Here is a 23,497-nt window from a genome sequence, read left to right as displayed (position 1 = left end):
AGAAGTAATTGATAAGAGGTTAACAACAAGTATCCTACTTATTTTTGTATGTTCATCAGTTTCGTCTATCCACATGTGATGGGTATCAGAGATTAATGATGCACAGATTTTTCTCCTGTGCATATGTAACATGTCTATAAAGGACAGAGCTTTTCAAATACTAATGACAACACCTGTGAATCTCTGCATGTACACTCTGCTTGTGTCCTTTGAAAATTTGTCCTGTACTGAAATTGTTATTTGACCTAGCTTTGGTCAGAATAATAAAGAAGAGACTGACTTCACTATACCAGGGTTCCACAAGAACACATTTCTTACCTAGCCTAGTAATCATTTAAATGGTAGGGAAAAAACATTCCCAACATCCTCCCCCTTCAAAAACCTCCCAGCAAGTTAAGCCTTCATTTCATCAAAATTAAAAATTCCTCCTACTCACACTGGAGAAGCTTTATATCTATTAGGAGTTCCAGAGTCAGAAGAATCACCACCAATACTACACAGGCTACCAGGAAACTGTTGAGACTTGCACTGAGCAAAAATACCTGCCACACAGCTGCTCGTCTCCCACAGCACGGTTTTAGCCAGTTAGATCTAAGGAAATAAAATTAAGGGAAAAACAAGAAAAGAAAAGAAGTGAAAAAGGAAAAGAGCTAAAGAGCAGTGAACTGAAAATTGTAAGTTCTTCTGTTATGGATACACTCAGCAATAATGCACAAAGACTTTGCAAAGTTCACTTTCACTGGTTTCTTTACCGAGAGAAATGTAAGAAAGGCCTTCAGCCTGGGATCTCCCCAGCTCTGGAGTGCACTGGTGTCCAAGTGCCTTCAGTGTACTGAGCCATGCAGCCCTAATTATCATACACATATTTCTGCTTTCCTCCTGCCTCACTAGCTCTCATGTACTCTTATTTTGACACACATGCTGCATTCATTTATCAGTGAGTACCAAGGCACAGCAGGACTCTGCTATTCAGAAGCTAATGACTTTTTAAAAATTATTTCTCTGCTACTGAATTTTCTGGCCATGCACCTCTATCCCTGCTCTACTATGAGACAGATCTGACAAGGGCTGCCAAATTTGGGTTGCAACAATCAGTCTGTGACATCGCAGAAAAGAACAACAGGAATGTGGGAAACACCAAAGAAGCAGCAGTGACTCAGTGACTCCACAGCTACGCTTTATGGCAGCAAAGGCACACAGCCTGGCAGTGTCAAGCCTCTGGCCAAGGCTCTCTCACGTGGCTATTTGTCCAGCTCTCATCATCCTGTTTGTGGATCAGGCCAAGAATGACCTTGCCAGAGTTTGGGGGACAGCATGCACCAGGGACCGCTCCCAAACCTGGTTTGGATGAGGTCACCGTTTTTCAGTGGAAAAATAAGGTTTAGGCAGATGCAGGAAGCTGTGAGGAGGCTGAGTTCTGAGGAGCAGAACTCAGGAGGGAAGCTGATGAAGCAGTAAACGTTGCACTGGTGTTGTGCTAATGCAGATACAAATTTACATGAGAGTTGCTAATTTTTTTTTTTTTTTCCCTTTTAGGAGTATTGGTAATAGGAATAACAGTAGTATGGACTTCAAATGCATAAAGCCCATCCTGATTCTGCTCATCTCCTAACTCCTCCCCCTCAGTACCACATAATCTCTCATCACAGTGTTCTGCAAGGTTCCTGTGCTGGCTCACCTCAGAACGCTCAGATGGGATGTTTGCCTGACACTTCAGATTTTCAAAGCACTGTAAATACACATTAAGTAATGAAAAGCTGACATGATTTATTAGCCAGGGTTTAAAAAGCTGCAAGTGTGGTGCAGTAACCCCACTGTCTGACTAAAATATCGCAACACAGAAATCAGAGGTGTACAAGAAGATGTGGTGATACTGATCAATTCCTAATAAACAGCTCTAGACTCAGTAACTCATGTTATAATCACACTCCTGGAAAAACACCACAAAATGTTTTCTGACATACTCACAAATGAGGGAGAAAGCGATGCCAAGCAGTGCTCAGAGACTTGACACTTTCGAGCAGCTTCTCAGAATTAAGCAGATCAACAACACTTGTAGTCAGATTGCCTGATTGCCTGACTGTAAAAGACCTCCTCAATTGACTCTCAAAGCTTCAGAGAAGATTTGACAAGTGTTACTATCAGCAACTTGCCCTTAGGTTAAACTTTGTTATGGCTCCAGCCTGAATACAGAATGCAATAGATTTCAAATAGGTTGTGTTAAAACATTAGGCAAAAAAAAGGCATTGGGATAGGGGCCTTTTTGCCAGCTTGACCTTTTAATGGGTTTTATTTTACGTATCTCAAAACAGGGTAATTTGTTTTTAATGCAACTATGATTTTAGGCTTAGGGTTGAGGTTTTTTTAGATATTTTAAAAACAGTGAGGGGGGGTGGCTCTGTTTAAACAGAACAGGCTTTAGTTGTAGTCTCTGCTTACATTTATGTTCCCTTTTCCAAAAGACCCCTTATGCCAGTATTTTAATATTGCAGGGCAGATTTTCCTATTCACAGAATCATCAGTAGAGGGCCCAAGTACCAAGTACCTACCTCTAAAAGCTCTGCATAGTCAAAATTTTCAACTACACCAAATGCACCAGCAAGAACACACCAATTGTAATAATTAGCATACAATACACATAACCATGATAATTATTACTCAAGCTGCTAATTACTTATAGAATCCTAAATAACATGGCATTATTCTGTCTGCTCAGTATTATTACTCAATATTATTAACAACAATTCTAAAAAGCTTCTGAATGAAACTACCAGTTTACAACTGAAAAAGCAATCAGCTTAAGAGGCCAAGTGCAGCTCAAGTGCACACTTCTACCTCTAGCATACTCGTAAAATACATAAATTGATTTCAAAGACACCAAAGGATTTGAAATTTAAGCACTGGAGAAGCACGTTCAGCTCTGTGTCCTAACTTGCTGCACCAAGGGGAGTTGGTTAACACCTGGCCAGCGATCAGCAGCTGCACAGCCCTGCCTGCAGGCTGGCAGGGTAACACCACCCTGACCCCTGGCACACAGACCTCACCTCTGGAACCTGTTCTAGCAGAGCAGCGTCTCTCTCTCTCTCCCCCTTCTGATGTGCAAGGGCTCATCTACTCAGAGAAATCTGGTTTTGGAGAAAAACAAACCCCTACCAGAATTAGTGTGGGTTTGAACTTACCTCCCAAATTCTGGCCATTTCACCTGTGATACTGCTAAGCTACACTTAAAATTTTAAGCTCAGATTAGAAAGTCAGCTACACAGAATTTCCAAAAAACCCAACAAACTAAAAATATAACTTACACAGCTCATAAATTTATGAAGAGATTTCATCCTAACCATAGACAAGTAAAAGTCCTTTTTCCCTTACTTCAGACAAAAAAATCCCAAACCAAACAAAAAAAAACAAATTGCCAAAAACCCACAAACTATTTAAAAAGTCCCCTATCTGTTCAGAGAATAAGCACACATTCTATTGGTATCCTGACTGTGTTTGCTTGAATTCACAGACAAGTGTGACTTTGGAAAACTTTCCTGCGTGATTTCAAACGGGTTCATTAGGTATTTCAGCTAATTTGTCTCTACAACAGAAATATAATTTACCTTTCTTGGAATGCCTGGATAAATAAATAAACGTACTAGCACAGAAAATTTTTATTTGTTGGTGACATTGAGCTGTACAGTTTTGTTCTGAGACATTAAAATAGATTTAGTGGAATTTTACCAGGGGTAACTTTTTTTTAAAGATACTTTCACATATGGCTTTGTCCAAAACCAATCTGTCAGCATCCTGTTAGTCTTACTAATAAACAGCTTGGAAAAAAAAGCACATAAGGCAAAACTGGGAAAGGTTGAACATATTTATCTGGTAAGGAACCACTACAAACAGTTTTTTCAAGCTTTTAACAGCTGTCACTGTTTCTATTTTCTGGTCTTGTAAACAAATACCCCAAAATCTGCATTATACCTTATCCTGTCTTTTTTTTTTTCTTTCTTTTGGCTAAACAGCAAGTGTTTGCACCTCACAAGATGGTTATGATGAGAAAACAGAAGGATGGATAAGATCCAAATTGCTATCTGAAGGAGAAGAAAGGCTATGGTCAGGAAGTGACAGGAACACAGGCTAAATAACAATACAAAATGTGGCTGAGCCAAGCCAGACAGCAGAGCCTCGCAGCAGGCTGCAGGGAGCAGCTGGAGGCCTGGAGCAGCTAACTCCAAGAACACACAGAGCTCTGCACCTCTTTTCTGGACTTCTACAAGCCTCATTTAGCTACAGGACTTCAACTATTGACGACACTCTCATCTTTTTACCCCTAAAACTTGTACTATTTCAAACCCCGTGGCACTTCTTGAAGATTCCTGCAAAACTCTGCTGCTCAAATGGCAAGAGAGATTCCCCCATGTTTCTCCCCAGCTCACCCATGGCTAGTTTATACACACTCATTCTTGTGCCAATATTATTCTTTGCTTGATTAGGTCTTTTCCCCACCTGGCACTCTGTCCATGATGCATTATACACAGTAATGGCAGCCACGTGTGCAATCCAATTCAAGCCCATGCTTTTTGTAGAACACTGTTTCTGTAACTATCCCAGCAGCCCCTCCTGTTTGTGAATACAGACAACTGGAGCGGTAGATAATGTTTTAGAATAGGGTTAATTAATTACATGAATGATTCCCAGCTCTGTTTGAAGTACTTGAAGCTTTCTAGGATCATCTGTGCTTTCCTTACAGGAGTATATCACACCAATTGCTCACAGACATCCAGTGATTACCTGGCCTTTTACTCCTCTCACTAGAAAATTGCTCGTTAGGTTTTTCCTTTTTATGCTAAAATCTTTAGTGCAATATAACATCAGCCTCAAAAGCTCCCTTTAAGAAACGTAAGAACAGACATACTAGAATATTCTGAACCAAGGCTTGGCACCCTGTCTCCAACAGTGGCCATGAGCAGATGACTAAGAACAGAGCAAACATATAAATCCTTTCCCTTTAACATTCCCACAGAATCCAACTCTTTTCCATTTTGTCACTTCCTGAGACAGATGTATTTTCTCAGGCTGTACTTAGTAAACTTCAGTGAATTTCTCTTCCACAAATTTGTTCAACCTCCCCTTGTGGGGATAAGCTTCTCTCAGGCACACATCCTTCAGAAAGTAGCTTCAGGCATCTACTGCCCTCTGTGCCAAGAGCAAACTCTTTTTGTTTCTTTGGAACTGGGCCTTTATCTATTAATATACCTTAGAGACTGTATTGGGAGGGCGGTGTGTGGGTGTCAAACCTATTTTAACCTCTCTGTGTCACAGACTTTGTAGTATCAATCAAATCTCAGTCAACCTTCTCTTTTCCAGACTGTGGAGTCCTAGTTTACACAGTAATCTCCAATGGAAGACGTATCACATCTTTGATCACTGTTTTTCTTTGATTCTTTTCCAGTTCTTTTCTATCTACCATATTCTGACAGGGATCAGAACTGCACTCGTGTTCAAGACATGGGCAAAGCTTGGATATACAGAGAGGCACAACAACGGCCTCTCTTTTATTCTCTGCTCTTTTTCCTTAGCAACCCTAAGATTTGATTTGCTTTTACACTGCTGCTCAGCATTTAGCTGATTTTTTTACAGACCTGCCTTCCAGACAAATATTCCTCTTTTCCACATTTCCTATTTGTCCTATGGCTTATCCATATTTCAATATTTGCCCGAAGCCATACCTTCCCCAATTCAGACAATTCCAGTGTCAAGCCAGACAAATTAGACTCATGTAATTTCTAGTCTCCAATAAAGAGCTTTGCAAACAGTGATCTGTGGGCTACAAATGCTACATTTCTATACTCAAAAACTATCTGGGAAAAGCAAGTTCTGTTGGAAAAATACAGAAACATCTCCAAACCAAAAAACTCTTAAAATCACTGAGCTAGAAAATTAATTCTCTGTCTTAAGAGTACTGCTCTCTCTACCACTTGATAAAAGACATGGGGGGAACACAGTCAAAGCACTGAGGTACTGGGATAAACACAGTAATGAGCTACTCTGGAAAACAAAATTTACCAAGAGAAACACTTCAAAGGCTGTGTACAGAAACAGAAATTTCTAAATCACTGAACTCCTCTAACATAGCCGAAAATTGCATGTTTTCTCTGCTGAAGAGCCGAGCACCTCAGAGGTTCTGTTGAGCTGAATGCTCCTTTTCTGCTGCAGTGCAGGTCTGTTTTGGACCACAGCACCGGGAGCAGCAGTGATAAAGTACTGCACAAAGAACAGATCAGCACTACACTCTCATCCACTGCATCCTCATGTTAGGATTTTGCATCATCTTTCTGGATTCAGACTACGACCGGCAGCTAAAACTAAATTACAACTCACTTTTGTAAATAGGAGCTTGCTTGGTACATGAAATAGGTGTGCCCTCCAAAACCCCTGCACTTTATCTTGGGCTTGGACCTCATTATTCACCCTTATTCCAGATCCAAGATCCGCAGAGGTGCACAAAACTTTTCACAAAATGGACTATTTTTAATTAAGCCACTAGACAAAGACAAGAACAGCAGAAAACAAGAGAAATGTGATAACTTGATCTTTTAGATAAAGCTCCTTTAAGTTTTGTAGAAAGTACAAGTAAAATACCTCAAAAAATCGAAGGAATATCTGAAAGATTAATCTGAAAAGCAAAATAATAGCACCTATTTGGTACAATTACAGAAGACAGACTGAAGGAACAGACATCTTTTTTTCCCAGGATGAGTGAATACATTTACCAGCACAGTCTTGTAACCAGTTTAAAATGAGAGCTCACAACTCCTTTCTGCATCTCTGTAAATCTCTGTTCAGTTTTGGTTTCCCTTCCTTTCTCTCCTTCTCTGTCCTTATGGTTTTCTTTTTTCCGATATTCCCACTGTTTAATGCACTTTCTAGCTGAGACCATACAAATCTAAGGCTGTGAACAGATGACCATAAATTATTAAATTACAACAGCATGACTGTTTACAGGTAATGTCAAGTGAGTCACATTAACTGTGAACTCGGGAACTTTATAGTTTTGATGTAAAACACAGTATTTGAAAACACCTGTTTCAAATGTTTAACATTAGAACTCAAGAGCTGCAATTTAAAACAAATACAAAGAATAATTTAAAAGTTGGTGTATATCTCTCCCCCTTGTTTCTCAACTCCAGTAAACACAGATCATCATCAAGAGAGAGGCTGACTGTCTACCTGCGTATTCACACAATAAAATACACTCTGTAGTGCAACTATCTGTCAATTTTTTTACAATTTATTGTGATTGATACCTATTAACTGGAACTTACAGAAAATATAGGAAGGAGAGCTTTTCCTTATCCATGTATTACTTTCTGCATGTTGTCAGTTTTTCTGCTATTCTCCATCACTTTTACTGGACTTGAAGGAAAAAAAGCAGAAGAGAGAAACTATTTTTTGAAAAACAGAATACTTGATTGGAAAAAAATAAGAGTAGTATTTAAAGCAACGTTAATATTTAAAAATCATCTCATCTTTCTGGGTCATTAGGCTCCTTAAAGAAATGCTGGCATATTCTTTTCATGCAAACTGAGGTCAATACAGCCACAGCCTCTCCAGTAAATTCAGGACAACATGTTTTGAATTTTGTTTGAGGGTTTCAGGTAGAGCAGAAATGTTTTTCTTGCCTGATTATCCTTTCACTACTTACAGGTGTACATTAGGGACAGGCTTAACTTGCCTCTAACCTGCAGTCCTTTCTTTCTTGCTTAGCACAGGGATCAGCATTGTCATCTAAATGTCTGACAAAACCAGCTCAAACTGTTCACAAAATTCCTTAAACAACACCAACAGACAGGAACTGACTGCCCTGAGAATCTGATATGAAAAGGCAAAGACCTATCAAACTGCACAAAGTAAGACTTTTATTCCAGTATTAAAGCCACGGGAAGGTCAGCTTACGTACGAGCTAACAAGTTAAAGACAGACCATAACTTACTTTCTTTTCCTTCTCATTTCTTTCTTTTCTTGTCAGAGAGGTAGCTAATGTGATGCCATCTGAGAATTTGCAGGCACACAACGAGGGTTATGACCCACCTATTCCTGATCACCTATTAATATCAGCTTTATGAAGATAAATATTCCCTCAGATGAAACAAAAAGCTCCCCTAGGTAGCAACCAGGTAAAATTTGTGCTTGGGCCCTGTACACCTTGTAGCCTTAAAGAAGAAAAGGTAGAGGAAAACCTTGTGTGCTCCTTGGGGTGCACAGAACGAAACCATTCAGTCAGAAGACTCCTTTCTTGCCCTCTCGTTCATCCCTAGTCTGAAGTATCTCTTGCCCTTCCGTGCAAGGAAATGGAGACTCACTGGTGAATGCCCAGAGTCACCAGGAACTGCTGACTGTGGACAGTTCTGTTGTCCAGCAAGGCTGTGGAGAGAAGCAGCTTGTAACAACCACCCAGTCTTCCAAGCACAGGCATGTGCCAGAGCCCTGCAGTTAGAACAACTGCAGCTTGCCTAGACCAGCTGCAGATCCAGAGTATCAGAGCCACACAGAACACATGCAGCTCCATGCAGGCTGGCATCTTCCCTGACATTCTCTGGGAAATGCATGCAGAAGGTAACACATGGAGTCTGCAACAAAAGGCAGACTTCCAGGGAAGGGAACCTTTTACTCTCTGGCATTAGCAGTACCTGCTGGTATCTCCACCTGCACTCTGCACAGCAGCACTGGGGCAACAGAGCCTCAGCCACGAAGATGGGTGCTGGCACAAACCACAGGGATTTTTGCCATTTTCTGCCACTTCCCTGTGCTGCCCTCCCCACATCCCCCTCTTTGCACCTAAGGGAGACGTGGCTGCCAGTCCCTGTATCAAACTGATCTGACCCACCCCACCTTCTCCTCACTCGGGTTGGAGCCAGCCACAGTGAACAAGGCCATGGGAAAGAAATGACACCACATCCACAAAACCAGACATATTCCCAACCAAGCACAGGGATAGTATTTTACTTTGCTGCTGGGCTCCTGAAGCCCAGCTCTGCTCCGAAATTTCTCAGGGCATCAGTTGTCACGGATGCTTCTGAAAGGAAGAAGCAACCATTCCCACAAGGCAGCTGAACACACTCACCCAAAATGCATTGGTATGTGCAAACTTAAGCTCTGAACTTTCTTCAGAGAATGTGCTCTACAGCTGGGAGGTGTGGAGGGCACCCGCTTATTTCCATTCAGACTGACAAAGCCACAAAAGAAGTCTGAGTGAAGGGACAGATCTCTGCTGAGGAAAAGAATGACAAGCCTATTTCCATGTTTAAGACTGCAAAGCTACTCAGATGGTTATAGTGAGAGACCTATGCCCTTTGGCACAGTGAAGAACTGAGTTTCAGATCATAACAATCTATAAAAATGCATATTTGAACTAAACTGGTACTGACTCAGCACCAAAATAGCCTGAGGGTTACACCTGCATACTCAAATTAATTTTCAAGTGCCTCTTTTGCTATGCAGGGTATTTTATGTTACAGTTGTAGCATACTTATATAACCTACTCGAAATGTATTTCCCCTTGTTTGGAGTAACAGCTTTTTGGAGAAGTGTCATGAAGTCAATTTGCAAAGAAATTAAAGGCAACAGCCTTCCCCACATCTTGCTTCCTGAGTACCACACAGAATACCTGCTGAGCTCAGATCAAGGAGGTCTCTGCTGATTACAGAGCACAGGTTAAAATGTACTGAGCTGTTAATAAATGGAGGCTTATATAAAGCCTTTAAAATCTTCAGCAGCAAGCATTCTATATGGCTTATTGGGAAGTGCTCTCCCTGGAGCTTTTACTGACAGTGGAGTAGGTCTGTGTCCAGTGTGACACCCAGGGGAACAGCAGGCACAGAACCAGGGAGGGCAGGCCCCAGTGCTCAGCCCATTTCTGTCCTGAGGGATGTTAAATACAGTGTCATCATTCCTGACAAATGCATCTTCCTGAAGACATCCAGCAACTGTACCTCTATCCCCCTCCTTCCCACACACACCAGAAGTCTACCCCAGCACTTTGCTGCCCTCACTACTCTCTGCTGCAATTCAAGCTTTTTACTTCTTGTCCTAAACATCATGGAGATCAGTAACAGGCTGCTCCCTTCCTCACTCAAGTCTGTTGGAAGCTCCCCTCAAAGTCTCTTTGTCATGTGAAATGCAGTTATTTCAATCAGTACTCCATGGCAGGTTTTCTGAGCCTCCAATCATTCTCACTGCTTTCCTCAGGATTCTCTTCAGTTGACCCAAATCTTTCATAAAGAATTTAGTACAGCAGTCCACCTACAGCCACTTCAAGCCTGAACCAGGCACAAGGATGACTTCTGATGTCCTGTAGGACAACAGTGCTACATAATCTGACATTGGGCTATGTTTGGGCAGATGCTATGAACCGATTAAGATCTATATTGCAATAAACCTGGAACCACCATTTTATGAAAACAGGAGCAGCGTGTATATACTGTGTACATTATCAAAGACAACATTCTCACATTAGCAAACTACAGAATTCAAATTACTGGGTGACAAGTACACTCTCTGTCCTGGAATCAGCAGTACCAGCCATTATCTCTCAGTCAGGAGATGTACAGTTATGTACAAGAGTCACAGCAGCCAACTCTCGTTATCCTGAAATACCTTTCTCAAGGAGCTTTCACCAGGCCATTCTGCTTGTCTGACAGGCCAGGTATTTCATCTGCTTTTTCCTGAGATAAAGCTTCCAGAGTGTGGTCAAACAGTAGCTATGAACCACTTCAAATGATAAACAGTTCTAAACCAGCCCAGATCAGTGATATTAGAAAAGGTCTCTTCCATCCCATGAAAGCACTTTTACATAGGGTTTAAGGACAACTGGCTGCACTTCTTCAGCTTAAGGTTTCCTGTTTTACAGGCCATGAAATTCCTGTAACCTAAAACTACACGACAAAAATCTGCCCTTTGTACTTACCCTTCCCTTTGGTACTCCTCATCCAAATTTGGCAAAAGCTGGGACCCAGCCACAGACAGATCAAGTGCAGCTAAAGGTAGATCTCGATAAGCAAAATTAACAAGCTGCACAGGAGCAATGCTTTTGGTCTCTTCTTCCACTTGCTGGGAAATGATCTCAACTTCTGAAACACTGCCTTCAATTGTAGGCCTGAAAATTGAATAAACACATGTATACACATAAAGAAATATAAATCAGCAAGCAAGTAAAAGGAAGTTACAGACAAGAACTTCATGGAATCCTAAAGAGCCAACAACTTAAAAGGTCTCTGCAAGGTCATTGAGGAGGTGTTGTCATTAAAGAGGCAGATCAAATCTCTCCAATCTTTAGTAGTTCTCACTCTAATCAACAGAAACCTCACAAAGGAGAACAACATTTCACTCTGCTGAATCTGCTTCAAAAGCACTAAATATAAATGTCTGTGTTATAAACAAATAGAGAAAAAAATGCATGAGCCCAAAAGGAAAATACTTATGCAAAACAGAAAGAAGGCATGTAACTATGCCAACTAAAGATTCGCTGCTTTGTAAGTTAGATTGGTGAGCAACGAACAGCTAGGGTTTTTAATTATTATATACAAATCAACTGTTAACTGCTAGGTGCAGTTAGACCCCTCTTCCACTGCAGATTTGAATACTGATTAAATAGTTTTGACGGATGGCAGCTTTGTTACATTCACCTAAAAAGGATCATTCTGTTACAAGTTATTTCAAAATAGTTCTGAAAGGGAACAGTGATTCAGAAGAATGATGGCCTCCCCCTCCTCCTGAATCTTAACTAACCTTATGTACAGCTTCTAAATCTGATCAGGTATTCTTTTAGCAGCCTACTAACACTAATGGAAACTCCACGCAGCTAAAAACAGTCTGACAATGTGTGTGTCTCCCACATTTAGAACAAGAGACTACTTCTGTAGGAATTTTATCTGTTGCCATTAGTGCATGCACAGGATGACTCGACTGTAGGACACAGCTTGCATGTCAAGGGCTGATCTTTGCAGCACCCAGCAAAGCTGCTTGCCCTGTCCTTTGATTCCAAGGATGTGCAAACACAAACTTCTCCAGCTTTCTTCTAGGGGAGCCTGGTAACTTTGGAAGAAATTTCAGGCTACTGTCAGAGGTTTACAGCAGGTGTAGAGACACTCTTTTTCCACAGGGGTATAGTTAAAAAGTTTTTAGCACCCCCTGTTATTTGACTGCAAAAACTGCATTTTATTATAAAGAAGCTTATTAAAATCTTCCAGCAATTTAAGCAATCTGGTTAGCAGTTCCTTTTTTTTTCCCAAAAATAAGAGGCTGCTTTAGAAGATCACTCAACTGGTATACCTTGTATAAGGACATCGTTTAAGGATGTGGGTGAAGGAAGTAAAATTCTATGTTGAAAGTTTCCACTGGTCTGAGTCTCACCATTAGACGAATATTTTCAGATGGAAGACATTATTCTTGAATTAAAAGGAACTAACTGCTGCCAGAATTACCAAGAAAGTAAAATGCTGTTATATGTAGAGAATTTGGCAGGGAAAGGCTGCAGCTGTGTCATACTGTGGCAGAAAAAGAAGGTAAAAGGAAGTACTATCTGAACATCCCAAAAGCTTTTCTTTTATTCATGCGTAACTAATAATGGAAAATAATGAGATTCTTTAATTTCCAACAGAACTGTATTCTTCTGTAAACAATATGAAATCAGAAACCCAGAGGTAAAAGCTAATTTTAGCAAGAATTTTCTTTGATTTTCAAATTTAATGCCATCCTGTGGACATGTACCTTTGTAAGTCTAAGCTGGGTCAGTTTTGCATGAAAGAGCATACAATGATCCAATTTCCAGTACTATAAAAGAAACAGGAAATGGGTTGGTGCAACCTTCCCTCCCCCAACAGTATTGAGTTTCTGTATTCTTACACAGACTAGATGACAAAGTCTGATGAGATTGAAAAGAAAACCAAACAGAGTGGTGTGGCAGACAGATTTGATGGCGGGAAAAAGAAAGACGAACAGATCTGAAAATAACATAACATACTAGTTTTCAGCCACTGCTGTTAGTAATGCACATCAGACATGCTGACAGCATCATTCATGTAGTTTCTGCTAAGTCACATACTTTATACAAATACAAAACCTCCAGGATGTCACATCGTTCTTCTCCAGGTAGCAGCCTGTTCCCTTTCATTTAAAGTAATTTGTATCACGTGGTACTTACTGAGGATTGCTCATGTTGGAGGATGCGACCAAATCAGCAGTGGTTCCAGTATCTAACTACTTCCAGTGCTCTGCATTAAAGTTCTAGCCTTGCAAGATTAGGTCTCTGTGAGAAGCAAAACAAGGTTATCTAAAACACAGCTGAAAGAAATCCAAAGGGCTACACTGACTTCTGTTGTCATGTTGCAAATGTGACTAATAGGTTAGTTCCCCTCTATGATTCTTTTTCAAAGTGTTTTCATTCCAGGTTAATTCCTCCATATTATGGAAGCTGTAAAGTTACAGTGCATTTATGTTTGCACACAGGCACATACATAATTCCTTAAGAACACAGGTCTTATTTTAAACCACTAGATTGTTGAGAAAATAACCAAGATCAGAGAGGGGAAGGGAATTTCAGAGAAAGCTCATGGCTTCAGGAGCGTAAGTTCTATTGGAAGACAATTTTTTGCACTTTCTAGACATACGCATTAACATTGTCAATGAAGTTTGGGAGTTTGTTGTTCATTTTCCAGTTTGAACTGTTCCTGACTCCCTTTGCTATCTTAGGAAGTCTCTTCCAAAAATTAAATAATGTCATCAAACACTTTAGATGGGCTGTTAGCAGGATAGTGTTCTGATCAGCAAAACCCAGTAACACATTTGGAAAAGGCAAAATCTCCACTTGTCCTGTACCTGGAGCAATGCATGGCCACCAGAGCAAAAGAGGACAAGCCTGTGAGAATGAAACCTACTGATACACAGATTTTGGAAGCAGGAAAAATGAGGAATACCACACAACAAACTAAAGCTCTTATAAATGAGAGATCTTGTGAAGCTATTGTGAAGATTAGATGCTACAAAATTTTTAAAATTAACATAAAAACAGACTCTTATTTTGAGAAACAGAAATAAACATTGGCAAATTAAATTACTTACAATAACTAGTGATCATGAAAAATGCTCTTATGCTAAACTTTACCCTAGAGTCACTTACAGGCTGAATTGTTAGTCAGGTATTTACAGTGGAGACATACAAATGTAGCTACATTAAGATCCTTAACAATCACTTCATACAAAAAAGTAAAATTGAACTTACATCTTTTGAAGAGCCATTTCCAAGGCTTTATTTCATGATTTGTAATTTTACAAAAATGCAAAATGTAGCCAATGCATTTTCACATTTTCCAGATAATGTGCCTGGATATGCAAGAAAAGAAGTTCTACACTGTGATCATTCTCCTCAGGTAGGTAAGTCAGCCAAAAGCAATTTAATTTAATATGAAGAGGACAACTTTAAAACAAAAGATTACATATACTTTAGAAAGACACACACCCTCTGTTTATTTACAGTTTTGTAATGCTTCTAAAGACAGAACAAGAAGGAAACGTTTTTCAGATAAAGCTTTGCTAATACAGCAGAAACTTGATTTCATATCCATTCAAGTATCAGCGGGAGTCTATTCCCTGGTCTTTGTATGCCTTAAATTATTTCATCTACTGTACCCCTAAGGCAGCAAAATACTAAAACATTTGCCTAAATTTATGAATATTTCAATCACACAGAGCTTTCTGATGGGAACTGTTGCACATACCAGCACAACAAAACTAAAATATAAGACTCAGACTTGGTTTGCCATGTTAGCTCCCTAACATGTCACTTTCAGCTGACATTTTTACAACATGAAACAACCCCAAACAATTTTGAATGAAATCAGTTGCTCTAAGCACTCAGCATGAGAACATGGTCAAGGCACCTGTCTTCTGAGAGTGAGAAAACTGAGAATCTATCTAACTGCTCTAACTGCATTTGCAGGCCTGGGGAGTAAAAAGTACATGGGGATGCAGCTGATTTAATGTGAATGGGAATGGGAAATGGGAATAAGACTGATGGAAATTGGCCTTAGAGGACAGACAGGCAAATGCACATGTGGAAGCTTCTTAACCTAGTAAAAGCTCACCATTTATTTGGGAGACAGCACAGCGCTGGTAACCCCAATCTCACTTCCAAAGGGGACTTAGAAAAGAAAGCAGTGTCAAAAACTGTACATCTAGATTTTAAGAAATCTTATTTTTTAGATTAATCCTAAGATTCTAGGGAATGGGCCAGGACACAAACATTAAATATTTGTCCCTCCCTTCTCTCACTTTCCCAAAGCTGGAAGTGCATTTGCAATTAAACAGAACTGTGTTTTACAGCTCAGCCAGGGCTCTGAACTGGATGTGACCAGTGGCAGCAGCACCAAGCCAGGCCAGCTCCCTCCTGCTGGAGCTGGCAGCTCTGCAGGTAAAGTTTGCTCACCCCAGGCCTGAAGGAGCCGCTGGCAGGAGGGCAGCAGCTCCTCTGCAGGGAGCAGAGTCCAGCTCGCAGCCGCGGGGATCGCTACCATGACACAAGGAGCTCACCGGGCTGAGACGAGCGGCGCCGAGACACCCGAAAGGAGAGACAGGGACTCGGCTCTCCACAGGACCCACTGCAACCCTCCTGAAACAGAAAGTGGCAAAACGTGAGTAATCTCTGGGAAAAATTACTAATGTATTAGCTGATCTAACAAACTGAAGAGACAAGTCAGTAAGTGCAGTAAGAAGACAAAAAAGATGTAATAGGTTGTGTATATGTATGTATCTATCTCCAAAATGGATGACTGTGATTCATGCTTCTTTCCAGGCTTTATGCAAGCAACAGACAGAAGTACCTTAACATATACTGGTATTCTGCAAAAATGTATTTTTTTTACCATCCACTCCACCTCATCTATTTGTTTTTACTTCCTTTAAAAAAATCACATTTCAGAGCACCATAAACAACTTGAAACTTCCACAAGAAATTTCTGTGCAACTGAGTGGTGTTTAAAGGCAGCAGGGATAAGCAGGGAAATGTTATTCTTTTAAACTTATCTCCTGCTTGCATTCCTATAGGATTTTCCTGTAGGTGAAGTGGAATGACATTGCTCTTCTCCCTGCCAACAAAGACAGGCAACATTTGGGTATTCCATCCATCATCTGAGTGAAACTTTTTCCATACAGCCCTTTCCCCACCTAACACACTCAATGTTCAGTAGACAAAAATGCTTCATCTCTCATAGTCTCATCTGATGGAATTATGAACAGGTCCAGAGTTTTTGGCTTTTTTCCCCTTTTGTCTTTGTAGAATTGAGTAGGCAGCACGCAGCACTTGCTAAGCTGCCACGTGAGCATGGGCAATGCCTGACCCCTGAGAGCTCAGCAATTCTGTTTGTTCTGTGGTGTGTTTTCCAGGTGAGATGGCTGCAGCAGGAGCACAGTTTCCAAAGTTTAACAGAAACAGGTTGGAAGGGAGTTAAGACAGAAAGGAAAGAATTGTCCCACTAGTTTCTAGTGCAAGCTTTCAAGCAGTGTAACAACCAGAAACATTCACTGCACTAAATGACTGACATCTTTTATGTACCAAGAAGACAGTGCAATCTGATGGGAGGCATGTAAGTTTGCAACTGACAGTCCAGCTTAAAACGTGTGGGATCACAGCTCAAATCTCAGCCAAGCTGGTTCAGCTCATCACCCCTCTTTAGCACTGAAGCAAGTTGTACCCCAACCACTGAGCTCTTTCTGAGGCAAGATCTTCAAAATGCTTCAAAGTGCTATCCTTGCCTTGCAAGCCCTTCAGCTTTGCTCCGTTCTCTGCACCCTCACTATGCATGCCAGTGCTCCCAAGGCTCCTGCGAGGTGCCCTTGGGCTGACTGTGCTTTTCCCCCTGTCCTGCACAGGGGCACTGGCAAGCTCCTGCTCACAGCTCCTGGCTCTGCAGGTGCTGGGGTCATGCCCTGCACTTGAGCAAAGGTTCCTGCTGCTGGCCTTGCCCAGCACATATCCGGCCCCACTTAATTTGTTAATGTTTACATCAATCTTCCATTGTCAGTCACCACACCTTGGCTGGAGCTTGCCAGTAAGAGATAAAATCCCGCTGAAACAACAAAAAGCACAGAACAGAGTTTGGAAAGTGTATGCTAAAGCATGGTGCATGGTGTACATACACTAAGCTAAAACAAAAAACAAAGCAAAACTCCAATAGCAAACTTTAAAAAAAGAGAATCTCTACTCCAGTGGTGCATGAGAACCATGGCTTTTAGCACTGATTTAAGCACAGTCTTACAAAATATGTGTCACAGTGTAGTGGGCCCAACTGGGGGTGGGGAGTAGGAAGATTATTTAATTTAAACCTTTTGCACCAAAGTCCCTACTAACTTGTACCCTATTCAGCTGAGCTGAAGTTAAGTCAACATGATTCAGAGCTGTTTGCTGCACTTGCTCATGTTCTGAGGCGTATAATCGTGGATCTGTAAGCTCCTGTACAAAATTCAGATGCTAACTTATGTATTCAAGTTTGTGCCCTTACAAGGTAGCTACAAAACCAAATTCCAACATGTTCTTGGAATAAGTCCCCCAATAGCAGCTTAAGACAGTTGGACAGGCTCAGAGTTTGCATTCAAAGGAAATGCCACAGGCTCCACTCAAGGAGACACTGCTGTTGCTGCAAGGTGGGGTTTTGTGTTCTCACCAGCTCCATCTCCTTCCTCTGCCCACACCCCATCCATTAAAAAAAAAAACAAACAGCAGGATGGCTTCCCTGATACAGGTCATAGTACAGCTCCAAAAATAGCTGTGCCAGCAAAAGTGAGAGTGCAGGGCAAGGCACTGTGTACAGCCAAAGAAACAAAGCACACAGAGCAGAAAGACTTTAGATCAGAAATACTCAAAGATAACGTGCAGAGCCCTGGCCACTGGCAATATCCAACCGGCGCAAACACGCGGCATGAGATCACTGAAGAGACTGAGCAGGGTGCAGAGGAGGAGGGCTGCTGTGGGGGTTCTTCTCCTTCTGTGTCACACTGCAGCTTTTTACTCTGAATCTAGTCTACATCAAGAAACAGGATTTTGCTTCTTTTGTGCAAACAAGTTACATTCCTATCTCAGTCTATACACTGAAAGCCTTCTACACTTGAAAGTGTAAATGCAAATGATGGCTACTCGTGTGCCAGCTGGGCAACCCTAACGATGCCAGGAGCTCGTCAGAAAAACAGGAAGAAAAGGAACAACCTGAAATAAGAGTAAGAAGAGTAGGGGAAACACCTAAACAGACATTACCCCCGATGCTTTCAAAGCAAAACAGCAAGAGTGATTTATACACTGAGCTCTTGTGAATTAGCCAAGCCAGATTTTTTGGTGATGAGCACCATGGATATCATCCTGAGGATCACCACGAACCTGATGAGATCACTCACTGTGACTACTGCAAGTTGCATTTCTTCAAGAACTGAAATTCCCAGGCCCCCTGGGATCACAACTGTTTTCGTCCTGAGAATTTTAATTAGCTCCAATCATCTGCATTTAGAAAGTTTAATTGGTCATATATGCCAAAACTGTTCCCTTCAGGAATCCAGCAACTTGTACTTCTGAAGGGGAAAAACTGACAAATTTGCAGGTGTGGTTCCAGCACTTCCTTGCTTTACTTTGGGTTAAACAAAATTGGTTCTTCTTTTTCCCCCAACAGGAAAAATCACAGGCTATGATACTAAAAAAAAATTATTTTGATTAAACTGGCCTTCCATAATGCCTTATGTAAGACAAGAATTCAATGAAGTATTAGATTTGTCAAAAAATTATGAATGCAGAGATGCCACACAGAAAACAAAAAGCAAATTAACTTCCTTAATCTTTAACATTCCTAAGCAGTGTCCAAAAGCAAAGAGGCACAAGAGAAGGAATTTTTTATTTCAAGGAAGAAGAGACATTTGAATTTCGCATCTTTTTCATTGAGGGATTAACAGCAAAGTTTTTAAATACACCACATTAAAAAAAAAGGAAAAACTCCTCCATTGCAGGAAAGGTATTTAGATTGGGGGTGGGGATAGGAAGGGAAAAAGTCAGGCATTCACAAATTAGGAAATAGCAGATTTGCACTTACTCATGCAGTCATAATTCTGTCCCCTTGTGGAAGCATCCTGTATGCGAAATTAAGCAGAACACTGTTCAAGGAAAAAAAAAAACCAGCATGTAATCCTGTAACTAAAGACCCTCATTATTCCTAAGTAGACTCTCACTTTCTAGAGAGAAGTCTAGATGAGCCAAAAGAGAGAAAAATTATCTTGTGCACAGTTAGAACAACCTCTTCACAAATGCAACATGATCATTCCTTGAATCCTGAACATTCCAGTACTGCAAATCTGGAGTACAAAACAAGTAACAGTAGCTGGAACCAAGCCTTTAGAGGAGGATTAATCCAAAACAGACTCTAAGGAGAGCCCAGTCAAGCCTACCCTCTTCCAAGGAGCTTGCAGGTGTGCAGCACGTGGCACTTCCAGACCAAAAGAAACAGGAGGAGCTGCTCTGCTTGGGAAGGTTATAAAAAGACTCCACTCATGCTTCTTCCTTGTGCTCTCTCTTCACATGGGAGCTGGGGAGGAGGGCAGGGGTTGTGTAGCAGGTCTCCAGACAGGTTCTGTGACCTGCAACTGCTCCAGCATCAATAGGCTTTCAATACAAGAGCTGCCCACAGCTCCTCTGGGCTCTCATTCAGTTCATGCTACCTGGTACATACTGGCACTGCTGGAATTCATGGTTCTCACACACTCCCAACATTTTCCAGAAAAGGCACAGGTCTGGCAGGTACTGCAGCAACCCACAATGTCGCTAATTCAGAAAATGCCACGGGGCAAAGAAAAGGTATTCTCTGCACTGAGGACCTTCTGCTTGAGAAGTTTAATACTATGGCAAATACTGAGAGCAATATGGATCTCAAAGATGTGCAAAATCCGTCCATCCACAAAGGCTATGCGAATAGCAAGTTTGCTCTTAGCTCCTCAATAAACAAAAGGCATTCATTCAGCCATATTATTCATTTGATGTCTTTCTCTGGAGTAATTCCAAGCATGCCATTTCCCTTTCCATTTTACAAACCGCTTGTATTTAGCTGTAATAAACTGGTGATCCCCACAGTTATCTATAGTTCCTGCATGTGGTAGAAAAAATCCCCACACCACAGGGTTCTTGAGTCCAGAGAACAAACCAAACAAAACAACCACACAGCTAAAAGGTCCTTTTACAGATTTGTCTGATCCTCCCAGTTTGGGCCTCCTCAGAAAGGAGAGCCCTAAGCAGGCTGTTCCCCAGCAGGACTGGGCACGGGGCTCACAGCACGTCCCTGCACACCTGAGCATCCCCTGCTCTGCTCACAGCTGCAGCTGCAGCTGGGGGACCTCGGCTGGAACGTGAGGACAAAGCTGCACACACAGAGCAGCACCCGAGTCACACAGGGTTCCCAGGCAGAGGACTCCCCCTTACAGCACAGCACAGCACAGCACAGCACAGCACAGCACAGCGATGGAAGAGGCACTGCGGGCTCGGGTACATGGCTCTGGCACGACCCTGCTGCTGCTGCTCCTGGGCTCACTCGTGGAAGCTCAGGATTAGTTTGCATTTGAAATGTGCCACTGCACACGCAGATAGGAAGGAGCCTGGCATCAACAGCTCCACTGGACTGAAAACATCTGACTTTTTCTGGTCTAGGAAACTAACTGGACTCAGCCAGCATATAGTCAGATGATTGTTTGGACAAATTTCATAACACGGGCACTCCCCCCACAAACCATGATTTTTTGTGTCACAAATTCTGTTTCTCAAGACAAACAAATAAACAAACAAACCAACCCTCTCAAACAAACAAGCACATATACACCCCCCCCCCCTTTGAAACACAAAGTTGGGGTTATATTTCCTTGGCTAAAAACAACTGCATTTCTGACTTTAAACGTTTGGGAATTCCACTGACCTAGTCAAGTTGTATTAAACCAAATTATTACTACTGGCAGCAAATTAAGTACCAATTTAGTTTCAAAGTTTGGTTTGCTTTCGTCTGTCAAGAGTCAACTCCTGGATGTTGTTTTTAGTCCTCTTTTTCCCACTCCCTTGAAGTGCAGTGAAAAGCCAAACCAGAAACCTGCAGCCACATCTTTTTGTTTTCAAGCCAAGAAAGATCAGTCCAGATGCTCTTTGGAATAGTGTAAAAAAATATGTACCTTTTTGAACATGCCAGAAGTAATGTTTTTAGATCTATTTAGATACCTGGCAGGTCATCTCTGACTAGATTTGAGTTTACCACACATGAACCTAATTTTTGCAGCCTATTAATGGCTTTTGAGCTAAGAACAGAAGTCTATTTGAATCCAAAAGCAAATTTTATTCGGACAGAGCTGGAAATTCACTCAGGCTTTTAACAACAGCAGCAGAATAACACAAATCCTTGAGACACCCTGAGTACGAGGCATGGGTCAGTTCAGGGGGGTGACACTGGCAATCTGTCTTAGTCACGTGAAAGTACCAGTGTCTGTCACTACCTGTCAGAAAAACAGGCAAAACTCACCGCATTTCAATGTTCATCCACCACATGTGCTGCCCATCTTACTTGGAGCTTAACTCCTGCTTGAGTTTCTGATCATAATCTTAGATTAATGTAACTCTGAGATTGTCTTTCAGCCATTAGCCTTCAACCTTAAGACTCTTCCTCAAACTATCAATTTTAATTTTCTTCAGATTCTGGGCCTAATGGATTTTGGAATTAAAGGGCCTTAGAAATTTTAGAAGTATCCTCTAGTTCTCTAGAGAACTTAATGTCAATGAAAATACAAAAGATTCAAAACACTACAATGAGAATGGGAGAAAGTACAGAGAAAATCTCCTAAGAAATTGTTGGCATCTCTTGAAGCTGAGGATTTCAATGCATCTTGCCAATTACGATTCTGTGAGGCCCATAAATATTATGTTTCTAGCTAGGAAGGAGAGTGAGAAGTAAGTTCTTCAGACCAATTCTGTTTTTCACATAATCAGCAGTACAGAATCAAAAGAAACCTAACTAGACTGGTACTAAATCCAGTTACTAGACAAATCAAAACAAGCATCTGGAACCAAAGATTTCATTCTAAGAACCAACTAAATCACAAATATACTTGTGAGAAATATCTGTTTTGTCATTCCTGGAGAGCATTATGGGCAATCTTCCAGACAAAATGCAATAAATTTATATGAATTTATGGCTTTACTGTGTATCTTAAAAGCAAGTATATAACAATTAGCCCATTGATGTGAAATTTCTTGCTCTTCTTTTGGACAGTGTTATGCTTTGTAATTCAGCTTTTGGAAACAAACAGTCCAGCAGTTTTGAATGCAAATTTACGAATAGATGCAGCGTTTAATCCTGGTGATGTAAATAGGATGAACTCCACTCTGCAAAAACACGCTAAACTCTTGAATTCACATCTGCCTTGTACTTCAGAGGCAAGTTACCTCACAGAGGTATGGAGACACAACACCTGAACTGCTTTTGGCTGGCAGAATCTTTCCTGATCACCGGGAGCCTAAAAGGCAAGATTTAAAACTACCTTATTACAGCATGCAGAGTAGTGACAGCCATTATTTAATGTATGTCTGGTGCATTTAACCAGGTCACCCTGGTTCCCTCAGCAGGTGATGGAATGCACTTACTGCAAATTACAGGCCAGGTTTCTGCCACAAAGTACTGACGGTGAGAGACTGGGTCCAAGCTGTGAGTAAAGCAGCCCAGCCCAGGCAGTCCTGTGAAGCACTTGGAGCCACAGCCTGCCAGTGCAGGCCTGGCAGCTGGGGCAGATTCCCCCCTTCAGCAGTGTGCCTTCCCCCTCAGCTCTCACCCAGCTCTGAACACATCACAGGGGACACACAGAGCCAGGGATTCCCCCCTTCAGCAGGGTGCCTTCCTCCTCAGCTCTCACCCAGCTCTGGACACATCACAGGACACACACAGAGCCAGGGATTCCCCCCTTCAGCAGGGTGCCTTCCTCCTCAGCTCTCACCCAGCTCTGGACACATCACAGGACACACACACGGCCAGGGATTCCCCCCTTCAGCAGGGTGCCTTCCTCCTCAGCTCTCACCCAGCTCTGGACACATCACAGGGGACACACACACGGCCAGGGATTCCCCCCTTCAGCAGGGTGCCTTCCTCCTCAGCTCTCACCCAGCTCTGAACACATCACAGGGGACACACACACGGCCAGGGATTCCCCCCTTCAGCAGGGTGCCTTCCTCCTCAGCTCTCACCCAGCTCTGGACACATCACAGGACACACACACGGCCAGGGATTCCCCCCTTCAGCAGTGTGCCTTCCTCCTCAGCTCTCACCCAGCTCTGGACACATCACAGGGGACACACACACGGCCAGGGATTCCCCCCTTCAGCAGGGTGCCTTCCTCCTCAGCTCTCACCCAGCTCTGAAGACATCGCAGGGGACACACACACGGCCAGCACGTGTTTGGAGTATGTCTA

The 23,497-nt window shown here is 41.9% G+C and overlaps 1 protein-coding gene across 8 annotated transcripts in view; it reads right to left on the bottom strand.

Moving 5' to 3' along the window:
* Window positions 1-23,497, bottom strand: part of TMEM266 (transmembrane protein 266) — an 84,919-nt gene that overhangs the window by 44,421 nt on the left and 17,001 nt on the right. For 3 of the 8 annotated variants that reach the window (XM_053988207.1, XM_053988206.1, XM_053988208.1), the window contains exons 2-6: window positions 15,571-15,649; window positions 14,264-14,364; window positions 13,187-13,291; window positions 10,952-11,140; window positions 437-591 (exon numbers count right to left, since the gene is read on the bottom strand). In XM_053988207.1, coding sequence (XP_053844182.1) covers window positions 437-591; window positions 10,952-11,140; window positions 13,187-13,200 — 358 coding nt within the window. In that variant the 5' untranslated portion in view covers window positions 13,201-13,291; window positions 14,264-14,364; window positions 15,571-15,649. The other 5 variants (XM_053988205.1, XM_053988210.1, XM_053988209.1 and 2 more) reach the window with 5 other exon arrangements.

Source organism: Vidua macroura, chromosome 12 (genome assembly GCF_024509145.1).
Source record: "Vidua macroura isolate BioBank_ID:100142 chromosome 12, ASM2450914v1, whole genome shotgun sequence".
Lineage (NCBI taxonomy): Eukaryota > Metazoa > Chordata > Aves > Passeriformes > Viduidae > Vidua > Vidua macroura.
Note: the sequence above shows the minus strand (reverse complement) of the source record. Positions and strands in the feature narration are given on the sequence as shown.